The sequence below is a fragment of the Frieseomelitta varia genome, unplaced genomic scaffold, assembly GCF_011392965.1.
Source record: "Frieseomelitta varia isolate USP_RPSP 00005682 unplaced genomic scaffold, Fvar_1.2 scaffold_683, whole genome shotgun sequence".
NCBI classification, from domain to species: domain Eukaryota; kingdom Metazoa; phylum Arthropoda; class Insecta; order Hymenoptera; family Apidae; genus Frieseomelitta; species Frieseomelitta varia.
Window position 1 is genome coordinate 31,672 of NW_025110460.1, and position 17,807 is coordinate 49,478.

Below are 17,807 nucleotides of genomic sequence, written 5' to 3' on the forward strand. Positions count from 1 at the left end.
GAGAGAGAGAGAAAAAAAGGAACAGATTTTAAGAAAGTCGGTGCTGGGACGACCGGGCAGTTCCTCAAAAGCCCTCAATGTCCCTCCCTTAATTTGGATTTTCGACGTTTCCGGGGGCCAGCTGTGATATTTTCCTCACTCCAGTTACGCTCTGGTTACAGTACCGACAAATTTAGATTTAGACAATTGATCGTTGCTAATGGAACATGCTGGAACTCCTTCAATTCCATTGATATTTTGTCACCGACGTGCTTAAAATAGCGAATAAATTTGTTATTTCGCATTGTTTCAATTATTGACTCTTGGAGGACCAACGAAACTATCGTACATTGGCAGCAATGACGCGGTACAAAACGTACATTGAAAATTGCATATATAGTTACTTTAAATTCATCGAAGAAAAATTATTATAACGTGATGGAAAAATTAGTGTCCTCTGAGTGTAGAACACTTTATAATAAAAATATGTCACGTACGTTACACTTTGACCGCGTTGAAAAAGAAATAATATCACTCGAAATATACAAATTGTATCGCGATTCCAGTTTAGATAATTACGAGTTCAAAATTGAATGCAAAATTGAAAGATGAAATTGGTCGTCTAAACGTACGCGACACAGTATTTATATGTTCAGTGTCTGAAAAGAACTCTACGTACCTTCTCGTGATGCTTCGAAAAACAGTCTGTCAAGTTCGTTTTGTCACATTCAGTTACAACAATAGCCATAACCTAAGTCACAATCGGTAATTTCGTATACTTTCTTATATAATACCATGCACAACAAGCTCGATTAAAATTCGTCGATACGATTAAAAAACGGTTATTACGAGAGATGTGAACTTTCGAATCGAACAACACAGAACGAAAAGGGCACTGAATCTTAAAGATCTCGATTAATCCAAAGTAAATCTAGATTTCGAATAACTACATGTGTATGTGATTCTGGGCACAAGAGAAAAAAGTCATTGTAGTTCCTATATCTAGTGCTAGATAGCGGAGGTGACTGGTGGCGCTGTCATCGGAACGAATTTCCCTCCAATTTTAAGTTTAATGCGCAGTGCAATTTTCGGTTCGATTCGCGCCGTGTCAATTACAATTCCGAGTGTGATAAAAATGTTATTTTTTCCGTCATATAATCACCAATTAGTGCTAGAACATCGGTAAGATTCTGTTCTTGTTCAAATTTACATATTAAAGAATCGAGATAATGTATAAATATTGAATATTGACGTATAATCATAAAATTTTTACAGACGCCGATGCGAAATCGAAGAGTGAACTTTGAATTAGCGGACCTATTTCTTAGCTTCATCGTATTACTGTTTGTTCAGCCATATCAACTCTTTACAAATTAAGGTAAAACTTAAATCTATATTCGTAATATAGTTTTGATAGTTGATCGTTCTGGTGCTAAAACATTTTCGGCGATTAGTGACGTGTAAAAAATTCGCACAAACTGATTTCTCGTAATGGCCGTACGCCATGTTTTTCCGTTGCATAAGTTCCAACCAATCAAATTCAATTCAAACATTTCAAATTCTTGTTAAGAGAAATAAGAAGAGATGACGACAAATAAATTTTGGAAAACAATTTTTAAAATAATAAAAGATGCATTTGCATTTAAATTTTTCATCTTTCTTTATCTAATCGAGAAATTTAATCTCGTAACGTTTTTAATAGCGCCTCAGTTTCGAACAAAATTTTTTCCGATTATTTTCTTTGCTGTCATATTTACAAAAATAATTTTCATTCAATCGTTTTGTTTTAAAGTGATATTTTGCTTTTATAAAATTATTGCAACGGAAGGACATGAAGGATATCCGAGTGGAAAAATAAAAAAAAAAAGAAGAACAACGAAATAATCACCATATAATTAAATTTATACGAGCCTGTATCTATAGTTTGCTAACCGTAGCACTATGCAAATCAATGTGTCGCGAAATAGGCCTAAAATCCGTCTTTCGACATCTAAACAACTTTCTTCTACACTTATTGTAAATATTATATTATATATAGGAATACATATGATATATACATATATATACATGTTATATATATCTATATGTATGTATATGTGTGTATGTGTATATATTCCTATATACTTCCTCGTGCACGTTGCCTTCCGCTACAACAAAATCTTTATCTGGAGCAACTACTTAAATCTCTGTCATATAACATATGAAAGTTATAAAAAAATTGTTGAATAAATAAAAAAAAAAAGAATTATATCGCGAATGCAAAATTATCGGAAGTCTATTCATTGTACGGAATAAAAAAAGCGAAGTTAACCTATAAAGCGCAGTGATTGGGAAATGTAACACGTCTACTATAAAGGTAGACATTGATTTTTGTAATTCGTGTGTTCGATAAAGGCAAGTATTTTCAATGCATGAGATATTTTATGAGAACTGGACGTTGGAAATGAGCTTTGGGTAATAAATAGAACAAATAAATATGATTTATCAACAGTGGTGTAATTTATTATGCACTTTTATCGACACACTTCTCCGTCTATATCGACCGTGTTCGTCAAGTTCGGAATAGATAGCTATTTGATCAACTTACGAGACAGTAAATTCTTATAATACTTTATTTGTTGTCCGGTTTTAATCTCTCGAATCGTTAAAGTTCATTTTTATTGTTTCTTTCTTTTTTCACACTTTTATGGTTTTTTCCTAAAATGCTTTCAATTTTTTTTTAACGTCAATTTTTAGTTATTCTTTTAATTTGAACACTCGCTTTTTACAAGAAACAATTAAACGTAACAGCACTTACGTTAGATACGATTAAAAGAATTTATAAATCACAATCGTTTATTAATGCTTTAATAATCGAAATCGTGTCTTTCACGTTATTTTAATGCAATGATTAAATAATTATGCAAGTTGCATTTTTTAAGAAAGGACACTCTTATCACACTATCAGCTATTCCACAATAAAATCCGTAAATGTACATTACAAGATAAATGTCGAACATTGAATTATTCCTAGGAAAAGTTTCTCATTTTGAAACCGAATCGATTGCAGGACATTAACGTTTGACGTAGATACACAAACATAAAAGTTTCTTTGAGTTTCATAACTTGAACATGATGAAGGTGTAAAGTATTACCAGGAGCACAAATTCATAACGTCGAGTTAAGGTTAGAGCACAAAAATCGACCGTGTAGCTTTATCCGCACATCGTTTACGTCTGTTAAAGGGCGATGATATCCGAATTGGTGGTAGAATAAAATCGCCATGATAGAAAAATACGTGGCAACGAGTTCTGGAGCTCGAACTGCGAAAGAGGCACACGGCGTATAAAATTGCTAACGTTTCACGATGTACTGCACTAAGCGATCTACAAGAAGGAGAAGAGACGACAGGTGACTGGTGGCTGCGCCATGCGCGTTGCTCACTCGACCTCGGCGTCGCTCGAGCACGCTCGTCATAGCTCGGGCGCCTCCGGCGGCGAGTGGTGGGGCGAGCAGTGTATCCGTGACGTCACATAATTAGAGTAAATACAAAGTAGTCTTGATGGGACAGCGGCGTGCGCCGCACCGTGAGTCGCTGGTCCGCGCGCGTCAAACCTATATCGTTTCGATACACGCACATCGCGTTTGTGTAGCTCGTGATATATCGCACTATGTGCCGTCAGTGTGTGTGTGCCAAGGGAACCTAGATGACTGTGGGAATAGTAAGTGACAGTCGTGCAACAAAGAAATGGAAAAGATAGAGGTGAGCAGTAATAACTTGAGAAAAATTTATAATTAAAAAAAAAAAAATGATTGGTCTTCCCTGGCTAGTACGGATTCCGCGCGCCTGCGATCTTTTTCTTCCCTCCGTTCGTTGTGTCGAATTCACTCGATGTGCTCTCGCTCGTCCGTAATGCAGAAGTGACAGCGTGGTGATGAGTGGGGGTAGGGGTAGTCAATGGAGGGGAGACGATCGTGTACTTAGACATCTGGCAACGAATGCAATTGTGTGTATCTTCAATGTGCCACACTATTAGAAGGACTGATTAACTCTTTCCCTCCTCCGCCGTTATCACTGTGGCGTCTTTCTCTGTTTCATTTTCATTTCTCTGTGTCAACTTTGTGATTCTGCTTTCATCTCTCTCGCACGTTTCTTAGCCTCCCTCCTCTTCCTTCTCCTACCTTTCTATCCCTCCTCCACCCTTATTCCATCCCCACTCTCCTTGTTCTTTCTCTCGCTTATTCGTACACTTGCTTACTATTTCTCTCTGTTCTTCTCCGTTTACATATCTCACTCGCTCCCCCTTTCTCTCTCTTTGTCCCTTGTATTCTTTCTTTCTCTCTTTCTCACGCTTCTACCAATACACTCTGTGCTTCTTTCTCTCTCGCTCTTTTTTTCATGTCTCTCACTCACAGTTAGTGAGGTATTTATAGATGTGCCTTAACCCGATTTAACACAGCCACCTCGACTCGCATTGTCCTAACAACGATTTAATGAGAAATTACATATTTCTCTGAATTGTTTAGCTCTCGTCTTTTTTCCGTCGCTTTCTTTCGTTTTTTTTTCTTTCTTTTCGAAAAAAAAACGTTTTCTAAATTAAATGAAAACGCTTGAAAGAAAAGGATCGTAAGAGAAAAGACAACAACATTATTCGTGCACACATCCGAGAATCGAATCGATAAGTATGTCCGTTATTATTAGGATGAAATATTATGGTATAACCGATAGATAAATAGAGCGTCGTCTGTTTAAAGGAAATTTTAAGATCGTATATTTGGCTGCCGTGAGAAAAATATATTTAGAAATGTTTCGTGGAAAGGATGTACAGTCCAATAAGAAGTTCTACAATTTTTATTATCCATGGAAATTTCTTCTCTCCTCTCTCTCTCTCTCTCTCTCGTTCTATATTTCATTTAAAATAATGAAAATTGATTTTATTCATCGCTTGAAATATAGCAACGATTGATCCGTTATTATTGATTTGTTGGCAATAGATTTTGTTATTTTTAACGTATCTCGCGTATCTTTTTTTCAGTTTTCTTTTTTTTTTTGTCATCCCCCACCTTTCATTCTCGTGTTCCCCCTCCATCTCACACACTGACTGACTCGCTCGCTGTCTTTATTGCTAGTGGACGAATTGAAAGTATATATTTGAGAATTAAATCGATAATGTGAGGTCGCGAGTCACGGTTGGTAATTATTATATCAGGGCTCACGAGCGATGAGCGTTTTTGTTATCGTAACTCAACTGAGTACATAATACACGTAAAGCGGTCTCTATTGTCTTTTTCTCGCAATAAGGAGACAACAAACTTTTGCAGTTTTTCGTCGCCTTTGTTCACTGTATAACGACTTAAAATATTCTCTCTGGTCTTTCGAATAAAGTGCGTTTTCCTGGCGAGCTATTTAACGTTCATAGAAATTTCTGTTTCTTTCTTCCCTTCTTTTCTTTTTCGTCTCGTTGTTGCTGAAATGAGAAATATAAATTGTAAAAAATGCCACTGGCAGACATAATAATAATCAGTGCGTCGACGAAAATTCCCATCCCCCTGCGACCTATACTCGAGCGTCTATGACGTAATAAAATTATATATTTATACGACGCGAAGCTATTTGGAGTATGATAAGTGAGGCACGGTGAAATGATGTTATTATGCAACATTGAATACTTATCGTGTAAACTAAGTAATGTTTTGAGATAATGTTAATGTTTCACAGAGCTTATATAAATAAGTGAATATTAATGCAGTAATATTAATAATAAATTTTTGTTTCATTTTAATCTCGGCGCTCGTTTAATCCCGTCTATAAATCGTGTTTAAATAGCGTAACGGATAATTAAATATTCAAATTTGGTAATTCAGTTTAAATAAACAATCGATGGAAAACAATTTAATAATTCAATTAAATTTAATAGAAAGCATATACAAATTTCAAGTTGAATTTAATAATTGTTAAAAGCAAGCTGCATAAATAAATGTATCGCCGGTTCTATTTATTAATTCCGCGCGTTGGTTTAAATAATACGTGAATCGCGATTAAAATAATACTCCGTCCTTGTGGCAAACAAATACACGTACATATATGTACGTGTATCCCTGGTTTTTCTGCGCGTAATTCAACAGTCGTAAAAAAATAACAAAACATTTATTTTAACGTTGGCTGTAATTTCTACGAGATACGTTTTATATCGAACGTCGCTCAATTCGGGCATCAAATATAAACATGTTATCTTTCTACAATTTTTCGCTCGGCAAGCACAACCACGTATGTATGTATGAGTTTTTCCCGGTGTTATATTAAAATTGTTTCGGACGGAATGGTCTATTTTTGCAACGTGAAAATTGCGTCACCTCTTGACATTGCACTGTTTACGTTTAAGGATTTCAAATATTACACATGTATACGACATTTCCAAAAAAAGATTAAATTCAGAATTTAGCGCGGCGGCTATAATTCACGTCGTCGATAACTTAAATAGCCTTTGGTACGGGCCTGTTGCAAAAACCGTTTCTCATGGCAATCATTTTCTCTCGGGATTTATGTAATATAATATTCGTTTCTCGTTGTTCTTGATTCTCTATTCGTGAACGTGTTATGAGTCTACCGCAAATATAGCAGCGACAAAAATACTGGCCGTGCTTGTAAAATAATTATCTCGTGATTCACCGATTCTCTTATTCTTTCGTCTTCTTTTTTTTTTTTTCTTTTTCAGTTTTTCGTTACAGATCGTATAATAAATTTTACAGTCGGGGGTTACGAAGCCATTTTATTTTTTTGCATCCTTTTCTCTCTCATTCATTTTTATTCCTCCTCTTTACACGAGGAAATTCATCATGCGCGTTGCGCTCTTCGTAGTTCGTTCTATAATTTTATCTCGCACGGAAAATTGTGAATTCCGTGTTTTACATTTGTAATTATAATTTGTTTCGCGGTTGTTACACGGACTGGCGCACGTAAACCCGGGATCTGATGTGCAATAATATCGAGGGAGATATTCCCGAATTCCGGGCACGTATCATTTCTTATCTTATTATTTCCACGTACGTATTATGATTTTATAGAGATCTTTTCCTATCATTAATTCACTCTGTAATCGTGCATACATGTGGTCGCATACTCGCGCTGTTTACATGATTCTCTTTCTCCTCCGATTCGTGTATCTTCGTGCGGGATCGTATTGGTACGCGTGACACGATGCGCGCGCACGTACACACGTACAGCACGAGCCAAATTCAACGAACCGAGCGGGACAGGTGCTTCACTAACAATAGTGGTGCACGCCTTTGAAAATGTACTTCAAATAATGATCGCGACGCTAAGCGCACTTTCAGTTATCCCGTAAAGCTACCGCGCGCAACGCATACCCACAAAAACCAGACGCCAGATAAATTTTATGATCTTTCAACGGCAAAATGAAATTAGCCGATAATTCATCGGCGTTGGTGCGCGAGCGCGCCGATCAGAGAATGCACAATTCTTGTTCTCCCTAGAATTCAATTGGCGATTCATGATTAAAATTTGCGTACACGCGACCGGGCATATTTATTCGTGCTCGCACGCGCCCGTGCCGTGTGCGTGTATCGATCCCCGGCGCGTTTAGCCGAACCAAATATTCATAATCCGTGAAAAATGAATATAGGTTGGGGATCGTATAATTTTGATGTAATAGGAGCGTTATCAATCAGCAAATTCATCAATCATTCGAGCTTATCTTTCTTCAGATAGATTAAAGTTCTTTCCAAGGTGAATACTTCGTTTTTTTTTTCTTTCTTTCTTTCTCTAGTAGGAGATATTTTTATCGTCGTAGAGGGAATACGTAAAATATTCGTCGTAAGCGTTGTTCGTTGATTCAGTGCGATTCGTTTCTGCCCCTACCCTCATACGGCCCTTCAGAATCTCCCCCACCATCGCTCGTTCCCGCTCTTTCCTGCTAACGACATTAAAGAAAAGTACCCCGTTGCTGCTTTAATGGAATTTACTTTTGTAGCTTCGCAGAGCTCACCATATTTTACAGAGTAAATTGCACCGCGAGGGCGGATCTCGAAAAACAAGTGTCTCGATTTCACACGAACAATAGAACAATTTTTGCAACGTTATTTCTTTGGGCAGAAAATTGAATATATGTATATACATCTGTGTGTGTATGTGTGTATATATATATATATATATATACGTTTTTAAAAAAGATCAAATCTCAGTGGAAGGCTACTGAAACCCGAAAGATATGAAATTGTTCGAAAAATTCTCTTAACTTTCCAGAAACTAATCGTTCAATCCCCCCCTCCCATTACGGTAAAAGTAAATTGTAAAATTGGCTGGCTCGTTTAAGTTTGTTTGATCGCGTGCAACGATCGCGTACTCACCGAAATGAGATCCGATAAAAGACTCTTGTCAAGATAACGCGTAAAGAATCGTTGAATGCAACGATAAAGCGTGTTGGTTTATTTAGAAAAATGCCCACCAGCGATGATAAAAAAATATTCTTATCTATCGTGGAAAGTTGTCGAAGTCGAAATGAAGTTTGTCCGTTTTCGTTGTTTACACGCTCGCTTTATGGCTGTCGTGGAAACGTCATACTTCAGGAGAAAGTCGTTTCCGATGCTTCGTTTACATGTGTTCAACGCGCGGCTTGAACTGATAATAATTACAAAATAAAATCATCGTGCGCTCCGATTGTCAGGCGAAAGAATGCGCGCGAGGGGAAAAGCAGCGAGGTTTTTACCACGGAGTGTACATCATGCTAAAATTCTAATCGGCAAAATTAGTCAGGAGGGGGTACAGTCGCGCCAGAAAGTCTGGCTGACCGCGTTTCCAAGTAGAAAAGTTATGAAATCAATTCAATGTTGGATTGAACTTGGTGTAGTATGTATATTGTTGGCGTCTGTGTTATTTCTTTTATCTTTCTTTCTTTCTTTCGTTTATTCTTTTTCTTCCTAAGCACAATTTATCGCGCTCGTCACACACACGCAAATGTCTCAATGAAAGATCTACGTTTTCTTTCGCTCTTGTTATACTCTTTCATCAATTTCTTTGATTAAGTTCTCTAGATTAATTCCGTAGGTTGTTACGGAGGAGAAGATCGATAATTTATATTATGAAAGTTTCGAGCTGTCGTAAATAGGAGAGGAGTCGAATCAAATCGAACGACCTCGTTCTCCCCCAGTGTTAATCAATACAATACGAACACGTAATTACATTTACGTAATTAATAATGGTAATCGTATGCTACGTTTTGAAGAGGCAATAAGTCTCCTTTCCTCGGGTTAAAGCCTTTAGCAGTTAAAAACCAAGTACGTGCTGACACTGTATGATATATGTTTGCTCGGCTGTAAATGTTGGGACAATCGTGCACGATAAACCGTTATCAATATAATACTAATGTTCCGTTATCGTGCATAAGTAATAGATGTATGTAGTTGCCGTTTATTTTATCTCGAAAATAAAAGAAATGAAGAAGAAAACACGGGACAATCTTTTTAATATTTACTTACAACGAGGTTTTTATCTTCGAACATAGTCGTTCGATTGTATTTTTCTAATTGTGTAACCTTGTTTTTATTTTTATTACTTTCCATCCGAAACTTATTTTTCATCCAAAGTGAGACGAGGAGAGTTTGTAATCATCGCGACGAAATGAAGAGGAAAAAAAAAAAAAGAAATTGTCGGAATATTTGACCTCGTTTAAAAGTTGCCTCATTCAATTGGGGTCGTGATATTGATTTTGAAGGATACGCAAAAGTAAATAGAAGAGCGATATAGAGATATACCGATAAAATATTTATCTGTGTGTGTGTGTGTGTGTGTGTATATTCTTTCTCGGAACGCGCGCGCATACATATTTTCGCGCGAATATAAATTAAATTAAGATTCGAGTGGAATAACATTCTTTCGAAATGACCCTCCATTTTCCATATTGCTTTTCATTAACGAAAGTTTGAAGAAGAATAGTCGCTCCACTTTGATATCGCTTATTAATTTTTCCACCGGTCGTCTATCTTTTATTTTCTCCCGTGTGTGTATTTTAATGGACTTTCGACGTGCATTTAGCATGGCGGATGTAGCACGTAATGCCAACATTTGTGAGAGCAGTTATCACAGCTACGGTTAGGAGCATAACAGAGAGCATTACGAATTTCCCTGTAACAGTATTACGACAATGAAGCGTGCAGATAACTTTGTTTGCAACTCGCCTAACGATTTTACAAGAAAATTTACTCTGTTTAAAATCAATCTATCTCTAAATGTTTTGACTTCGTAACGTTATTTCGATATACTTGCGTCCTTTTACATTTTCTCCCGAATCGAATTACACATAAAAGGAAACGAGGATCATAAAATAATCAGTGTTCCCTTGGTTTATCGTATGCAACTTTAATAATCCATGCGCACAGTCGCAACGCTCTTAAGTCGTAGCATCTTATTAAATCCTTTTGCGTTTCCATTTCAACATTCTGCTCCCTCTTTTTACCATAGTAGCAATGATTCGATGGCCACATATAGTATATATTAACGATAACGTTAGACAGCCATTTATTTTGCGAACACATCGAATATTCATCGATGTATCGAATGAATAATTTATCCGTGCATTCGAACATTAATATTAAATAGCTCGTAATTAAAAATAAAGAACATAGTAGCAAAGCATAACATATAGTAATACGATCACGTGCTCGACACACTACCGCGAACACATACAGCTTGGGTCAGCAGAATTCTGGAAACTCGATGTAAATACGAGCGGCTTACGAAAGTATTTGGATATTGTAGAAACATTTATGCAAAACATTTTGAAACTTTATTAGCGCTATAGCGGGGCACGAAATATATATATATTCGAAATGTATTTGATAAAATTCCATACCGATCCAACGATATGATACGAACGATGGACATTTGAATATTTATAGAAACGTTTGCATGAAACATTTTGAAACTTCATTAGCCGTGACGAGATAATTGTACTGATAAAATTTGAAACCAGTTTGGGAATAATCTGCATACAAGGTATTTCGATTAATACGATTCACGTTTGAATGCAATTTTTCACTATATTATGTATTAATGATACTTGGGAAGATTTTTTTAGCGTAATTACGTGTTTCGTGTTACGTGTTGATTTTTTACCAACATATAGCTGTGCTAAATGACTCATAATTTCTATATTCATTATCAAAATGTTATTCGCTTTCAAATGTTATCAGTATCACAACATACTCGCATTATTATTAACACAAAAATGTTTTGTACAACATACGTGAGTCCGTAACGTTAATTTATTTATAACGATTAATTGCTCGAAAGTGGGCAAATTCAATTTGAAAATTAAAACAGCCCCTTTCCAAATTTCCAAAACTCTTTCTCTGCAACATGATTGGAGAAACAGTTCTTTCGAATAAAATTCAAACGACGTAAAATATTCGCGATATTTGAAATGTATTTACTTCGACATTTATGTAAATTATTTCAGTGCTTTCGCGAATGCTCACGTTTATATTAAACGACGAATTATATTCACTTCGTTCACGTTCCATGTATTCGTGAAAATTTTCTACAAACATTCGAGCACTTTCATGAGTCACCGCTAACACAACATGACGCATATTATTCAATTGTACAGCAATTTACAGTCTTCGAACATCGATAGACGTTCTGTTCATTCTTTAGCGATTCGTTATCAACTCGTTCTTCTTCCATTTAATCGGAACTTAGGAGGTTAAAACGTGGCAATGAGCTAACGTACACACACGTGTGTATAACGCGGAATCGACGCGTCGGTGTGTAACTCGTGTTTTGTTATAACGAATGCTCGTTAAGTCAGCGGCAACTTAATCGAATTCCGCAATTTAAATGCGATTCGGCGCTCACTTCCCGCGCCGACTGTACATAACACACACACACACACACACGTACGTACGTAGCATACACGTAGCACACACGAATTGTACATATAGACGCGTTCACGCGATTAAGTACATTGCTTCTTTCATTTGCTGGCTGAAAACGAAAAAGTTGAAAAACGAAAGTCTCGCCGCGGAGAGAGAACCAGATGTATATCTATACCTATGTACGAGGTACGTACGTGTACGTGTGCGCGCGATATACGCGCCTAAAAAAAAGCAAGCAACTTTTAACTTGATTCCGCTTTATCTGTGTGAGTTATAACCGAGCATCCGTTTATCCGTGACTCTTTTTAAATTCATTATTGAGTGAACAACAAATAACTCTGCAGAATCTAACTCGCTCGTGTGCGTGCGCGTGTTTGCGTGTGTTTGCGTACTTGCATCTCTGATTTTAATCTCTACGAAAACTTGTTCGTGGAAAATGCTGTTGCCGGGAAATGAATAATAATATACATGGAAGAAGGATAATACACATGAATTTCTGTGTGCATGTGTGTGTGTCTTCTTTTATTGAAAGGGGAAATTCTGTTGAAATTACTTTTAATTAATTTTAATTTAATCGTAATTTACTTTAATTTCAAATAAGATGCACGTGAGAATCAATTTTGTTGGAATATCTATCAGTATAGTATTCCCAGTCTGGAATATATTTACGAGATAATTTTAATTTTGAACACGGTGTATATATCAGTTTGTTGAAACATCTGTCGATAGTTTGGAGGGTCTAATTATTTATAAGATTATTTTAATTTTAAATGAGAAAAAATATATATATATATATTTTTATTGAAATATTCGTCGATATATTCGGAGATTCCAATTTGGGACATATTTGCAATTTACGCGAATATTTATTTTCATTATTTCCATGTCGAGCAAACGCGAGCTGCATAAATTGATTTCGCTGAAATATTCATGATATTTGGAGGTTCTAATTTGGAATATATTTGTTCAAATATATAGAATAACAATGTAACAATATTTGTACAGTGAAAATAGTAATACGTTTCCATGATGATAAATTGATAATAACAATCGCGAGCGCTATTATATTAATCACGCGCTAAAAACAACACGCAAACTCGTTCTCCCGGCGATAAATTTACTTCATACATAATTGTGTAATTTAAACAACTTCGTTGGCAAGTTATCAAGTTGCATGAATGCACAGCATTCGAAGCGAAACTCTAAATCACGATTTTAAAAATATAGTTTGCGATCTTTCTTTCTTTTTTTTTTCTTTTTTTTTCTCTTTTTGTGCTAAGATCGGATGAAAATTCGATCTCGCAGTAATTAATCATTTCTTCTAGTTTTGCAACGCTATAGTTGCATTCGTTACTTTTGTCGGTTTTTTAATTACAAAGAAATATAACACGCATCTACTGCGTATAAAATACTCTACTTTAATTCGTAGAGGAACGCAGTAGAACGTTACACTGCGATAAGATATAAACAATTAATTGTTTCATTCGAGGCATGATTGTACGGAAAACCTCGTTCTTAGAAGCCATTCTGAAGATATTATCGTTTAAACTCGTTAATATTTTTTAATTTAATAATTGGAGTTTATGTTTAATTTACATTGATTTCACAAATAGAAGCGAAACTGCAAACGTAATGAAAAAATGAAAGGATAGCACGATTTTTCAAATAACGATAAGGATTAATTAATAATTACATAGAAACACAGCGACTGTCAATAGCTCGACGCTAATTCTTCTTATTAACAGTACTTTCTTGTTTTCGTTTTACCGCGTGAATGTAATATTCCCTTCACTTTACGTAATGTTTTCTCTCTTTCTTTTCATGTAGGTATGTATCACTTCTCTGTCTGGTAGAACAGAAAGTTGTTAATAAATGGGATAGAAAATAAAAAGGGGATCATGAGGGAACACGCGTTTAACAGAATTCTACTTAATTGAACGAAATTTTAATCAAATGATCTCTTGTTTATCGAATTCAATTTATTTGAACACGAACAAATCAGCGGACTCTGATTTACACAAATTATTTCTCATCCAACCAGTTTCTACAAACGGAGTTTTTACTGTACTTTCTTGAACCGGTATAGATATGTGCGTTTTCCTCTGCGATAGACAGATAAATCCTCCTTTAGTTCTACCATTCAGTCAGTGCGTCGATTGAAATTTTTCGAAATCGTTGTACGCTTTTATTTTCAAACTCGTAGAAATCAAATGGCACGAAACTTCGCCGCAATCCCTGACACGAATTGTTCGCCCGCGATGAAAGGAAGTATTCAGGCTTGCACCTGAGGATCGTTTGAAACGATCGGACGATTACCCGCCCATCCCTTATAAATATTCCGCTCACAGATCTTTCATTATTTCGTGTAATTCGTCCTCAGCGTCGAGTGCACTTGCGACCAAAGTTTATCCATCCTTGACACAAATTGTCGAAGCGTAATCAAACGTACGCTACGAAATAACGACCAGAAAACCTTAATTGCCTTCTTCGTTCGTTCTATCATTGTAAATCTTCTGGTTGTTACAAGTTGGAGTTATGAAAAAATAAAAAACCGGTGTCACGAGCAAATGACAATTAAAAAAAAAGAAAAAAAAAGAAAAAAGAAAAAAGAGAAAGAAAAGAGAGAGAATAGGATGGAGCACAAATGGCATTGAGATTTAATAAATGATACAAATGGTAATTATACGGGTGAACAGTCCATTAATAACAATGGCGCATTTTGTTGCGCCGATGAATAATCGACAGGCGAGATTTGTTAAATTACGAGTTTTGTTCTCACGGAATAATGTATGTATGTGTGTATGTATATGTGTGCGTGTGCATCGCGAAACGAATCCATCGCCGATGAATAATGGCACCGAAGTTTCGGATCGATGGGAATTTACGCGTGGCTTAAATAAATAAATAGAAATTTCCGCGCGCGCGCAAACAGTCGAACGCAATTTGTAGACGATCGTGAAATTCAATCCATTTTCTTAGTTTAATTGAAACCTTGCGCCTCTCTGGTATATCCAGAGTTGGCTCTGATATTAATCCATTAAGAACTAATTTTAACGTTGAAACAACATTTCGTTTGCACAAATACATACGTACACGTGTATGTTGTATTATCTTTGTTCACATTTCAGATTGACTTTTCGTTTTCATCGTGTATCATTTGAAATAGTTCAGTCTTCCTTATCTCATTTTCGTCCTTCAATTTACACCGTTCTATTTAACGTTAGGACTTCTCTGACGTGAGAGAGTTTCAAGGATTCAAGTTTAATGCCTCCTTTATCTAGACTTTATAAAGTACAACGATAAATCTCCTACTTGATCTTTGACGCCTTAAATTTTTCACAGTCATCAGACCTCGCGCGAAAATTTGAAAAATTCCAAAAGATTAATTTACGTGATGTATGAATATATATTAAGTGTACATATCAATTGTTGTTTGTGGAAAGATTACATCAAAGTTCCTGAATGATCTTTGCATGCTCGTTAAAATTATCGACTGGTTCAACCAAATTCTGCCAATATTTTCGAAATAACCCGGGGACGTGTTACGTAAGCTACACGCAGAGATGCCACGGAGAGCGGTAGGTTTAACGAGAGTTCACGCACACGAGCATATCGTCGAATCGGTAACGCGAGCGATAAATCCATCAGCATCGATTACGATTCACCGATATAACACGATATGTTAATCACACGAAGATTCCACGATTCCCCCATTGGTAATGTGCCAAGATACTGAATACCTTCTAGCGGCTCGAATGTAGAGTGAGTTGTGAAAGCGTTCGAATGTTTGCAATTAAGATCCCCGTGATCGTTCTGTTTGGTTCGTTCGTTGGGTTCTTTCATTCATCCGGCGAAAGAAGGCCACGACCTGGACCTCGCTCAAACTTTACGGCTCGATCAATGGTAGATGAAACATTCCGTGAACACGCGAAAATATTCGAACGCATGGTAATACATTATTGCGCGAACATTTCGAAATTTGGCACTGGCAGTGAGATACAACCGTCGTTATTGTAATATTGATTTATATGTAAAGTACATGTATATATTTTCAAATTAGAATTTTTAGATTTTATGATTAAATGCAAACGGTGGAGTTTTATATAAAATTATATAAAATTTTTACAGAGTAATTAAAATTCAGTAGAAAATTGCGTTACGTATCAGAACGTACTATGTACATATATGCAATTATGTTGTATCGTAAATTATTGCAAATCGTATATTTTATGTACTTTTTTTTTTTCGTACTTGATATCGTACTGAAAAAAATGTGTCAAATGGACACATGAAGGAACCGGACGAGTTTTAATCTGCGGAATATGCATGCCCGAGTGACGAGTTATCAAAGAAATATTATAACTGTGCCGGATATCAAGATCGTACCGGACGAGTCTTGAAAAGAATCTGATAACGTGCGCGGTATTTATAATAGTTTTAACGTGAATACACCGTCTCGCGAAAACATACAAATGAGCCCCGAGTTAATGATGCGAACGGTTGACCAGCATGTTAAACGTAAATGTCGACAATGCCTGGTTCTTTAATTGAGAGAAAATCATCGCTCGTCGATAGTGAGTCCCGAACGAATCAGGAAAGTAATTGAGAAATTAAGAAAGAAATTGTGTAATTGAATGTAATTGAAAGTAATGAGTTTTAATTAGATGTTATATATTGCTAGCTAAATTGGACGATCACTGTAGCGTTCGAATATTTGTAGAATATTATTGCATATGTATTACACGATATTTTACTAGCTAGTAGATTTAATCGGGTAGAAAATAAATATTCAAAATAAGTACGGTGATTTTTTTATAATATTAATGTAATAATATAATAATTAATTATTAATAATTAATAATATAATATAATAATAATATAATAATTAATTATTAATAATTAATAATATAATATAATAATGATATAATAATTAATTATTAATAATTAATAATAATAATATTATATTAATAATATAATATAATAATTAAATAAACACCTAACAAACTAATTTTTTTCAATTGTATTCTATGAAATACGAGTTTACATGAGAATCTACAGTACAGTGATAAATACCGGAAACACTTTGCAGCGTTTCATTTTCAGATATATAATGTTAATTAGTATATTAATTAGTAAAAATGAATTGGGTGTAGCTCGAACTTTGTAAATTTTCTTCGATACATTACATCGATCGTGGTTGAGACGAGAACGAAAATGCTTGTAAAATGCTCGTAAAATATCGTTCATCAAGTTTTCAATATCTAACATCTATCAAGACCTTCAACAATTTCGTTCAACTTCCAAGATTTCCAAGACTTTCGACATTCGAAGCTAATCAATAGTTGCAAGTAAACTCGGGGAACTAATCAAAAATTTTCAAGGGATTTTTAACAGATCGAATCATATTTGCCCTTTTTGTTTTCTGTTGCCTTCGCGCGATACGAGCTCCTCTTTACTTCATTTCATTTTACTTTTCCCTTTTTTTTTTTTTTTTTTTTTTTTGCATAAAAATGAAAGAAGAAGACATTCCTCCGCACGTCCAATAGAAATATCTTAAACAAGCAAACAGTATTGGTATTTAACCGACAAGAAAGGGAATGAATCATCGACGAAAGCGATGAATCATGAGAAACGCAAGTCATTTCTTAAATCGGCCCGCGAGAGTTGATCGATCAAAATTGATTGCGCGAGGAAGAAGTTCGGGCGGGAAGTGCGAGTGAATAACGGGGTGAATAACGTATTCGAACGTAATAGACGTGATTGGAGTTGGAAAAAAAAAAAAAAAAAAGGAGAGCTGTACACTGTTTTTCATTGTGTCGGGACGGTCTCGATTATATAAGCAATCGATGGAAGAGCGGGTGCCCATTGTCGATTGCACTTTATTGGCACTGTATCATCGGCCTCGTTCCGGTGATCACGGGTTATTAGAATTTTTATCCTTTCCATTAAAACGGAAA

At 35.7% G+C, this 17,807-nt stretch overlaps 1 protein-coding gene across 1 annotated transcript in view; it reads left to right on the top strand.

Moving 5' to 3' along the window:
* Positions 1-2,906: 2,906 nt before the first annotated feature.
* The window catches only part of LOC122535224 (AT-rich interactive domain-containing protein 5B-like), a 63,599-nt gene continuing 48,698 nt past the window's right edge, over positions 2,907-17,807 (top strand). Inside the window, exon 1 of the mRNA XM_043666580.1 lies at positions 2,907-3,721. Coding sequence (XP_043522515.1) covers positions 3,707-3,721 — 15 coding nt within the window. The 5' untranslated portion in view covers positions 2,907-3,706. The remainder of the gene's footprint in view (positions 3,722-17,807) is intronic.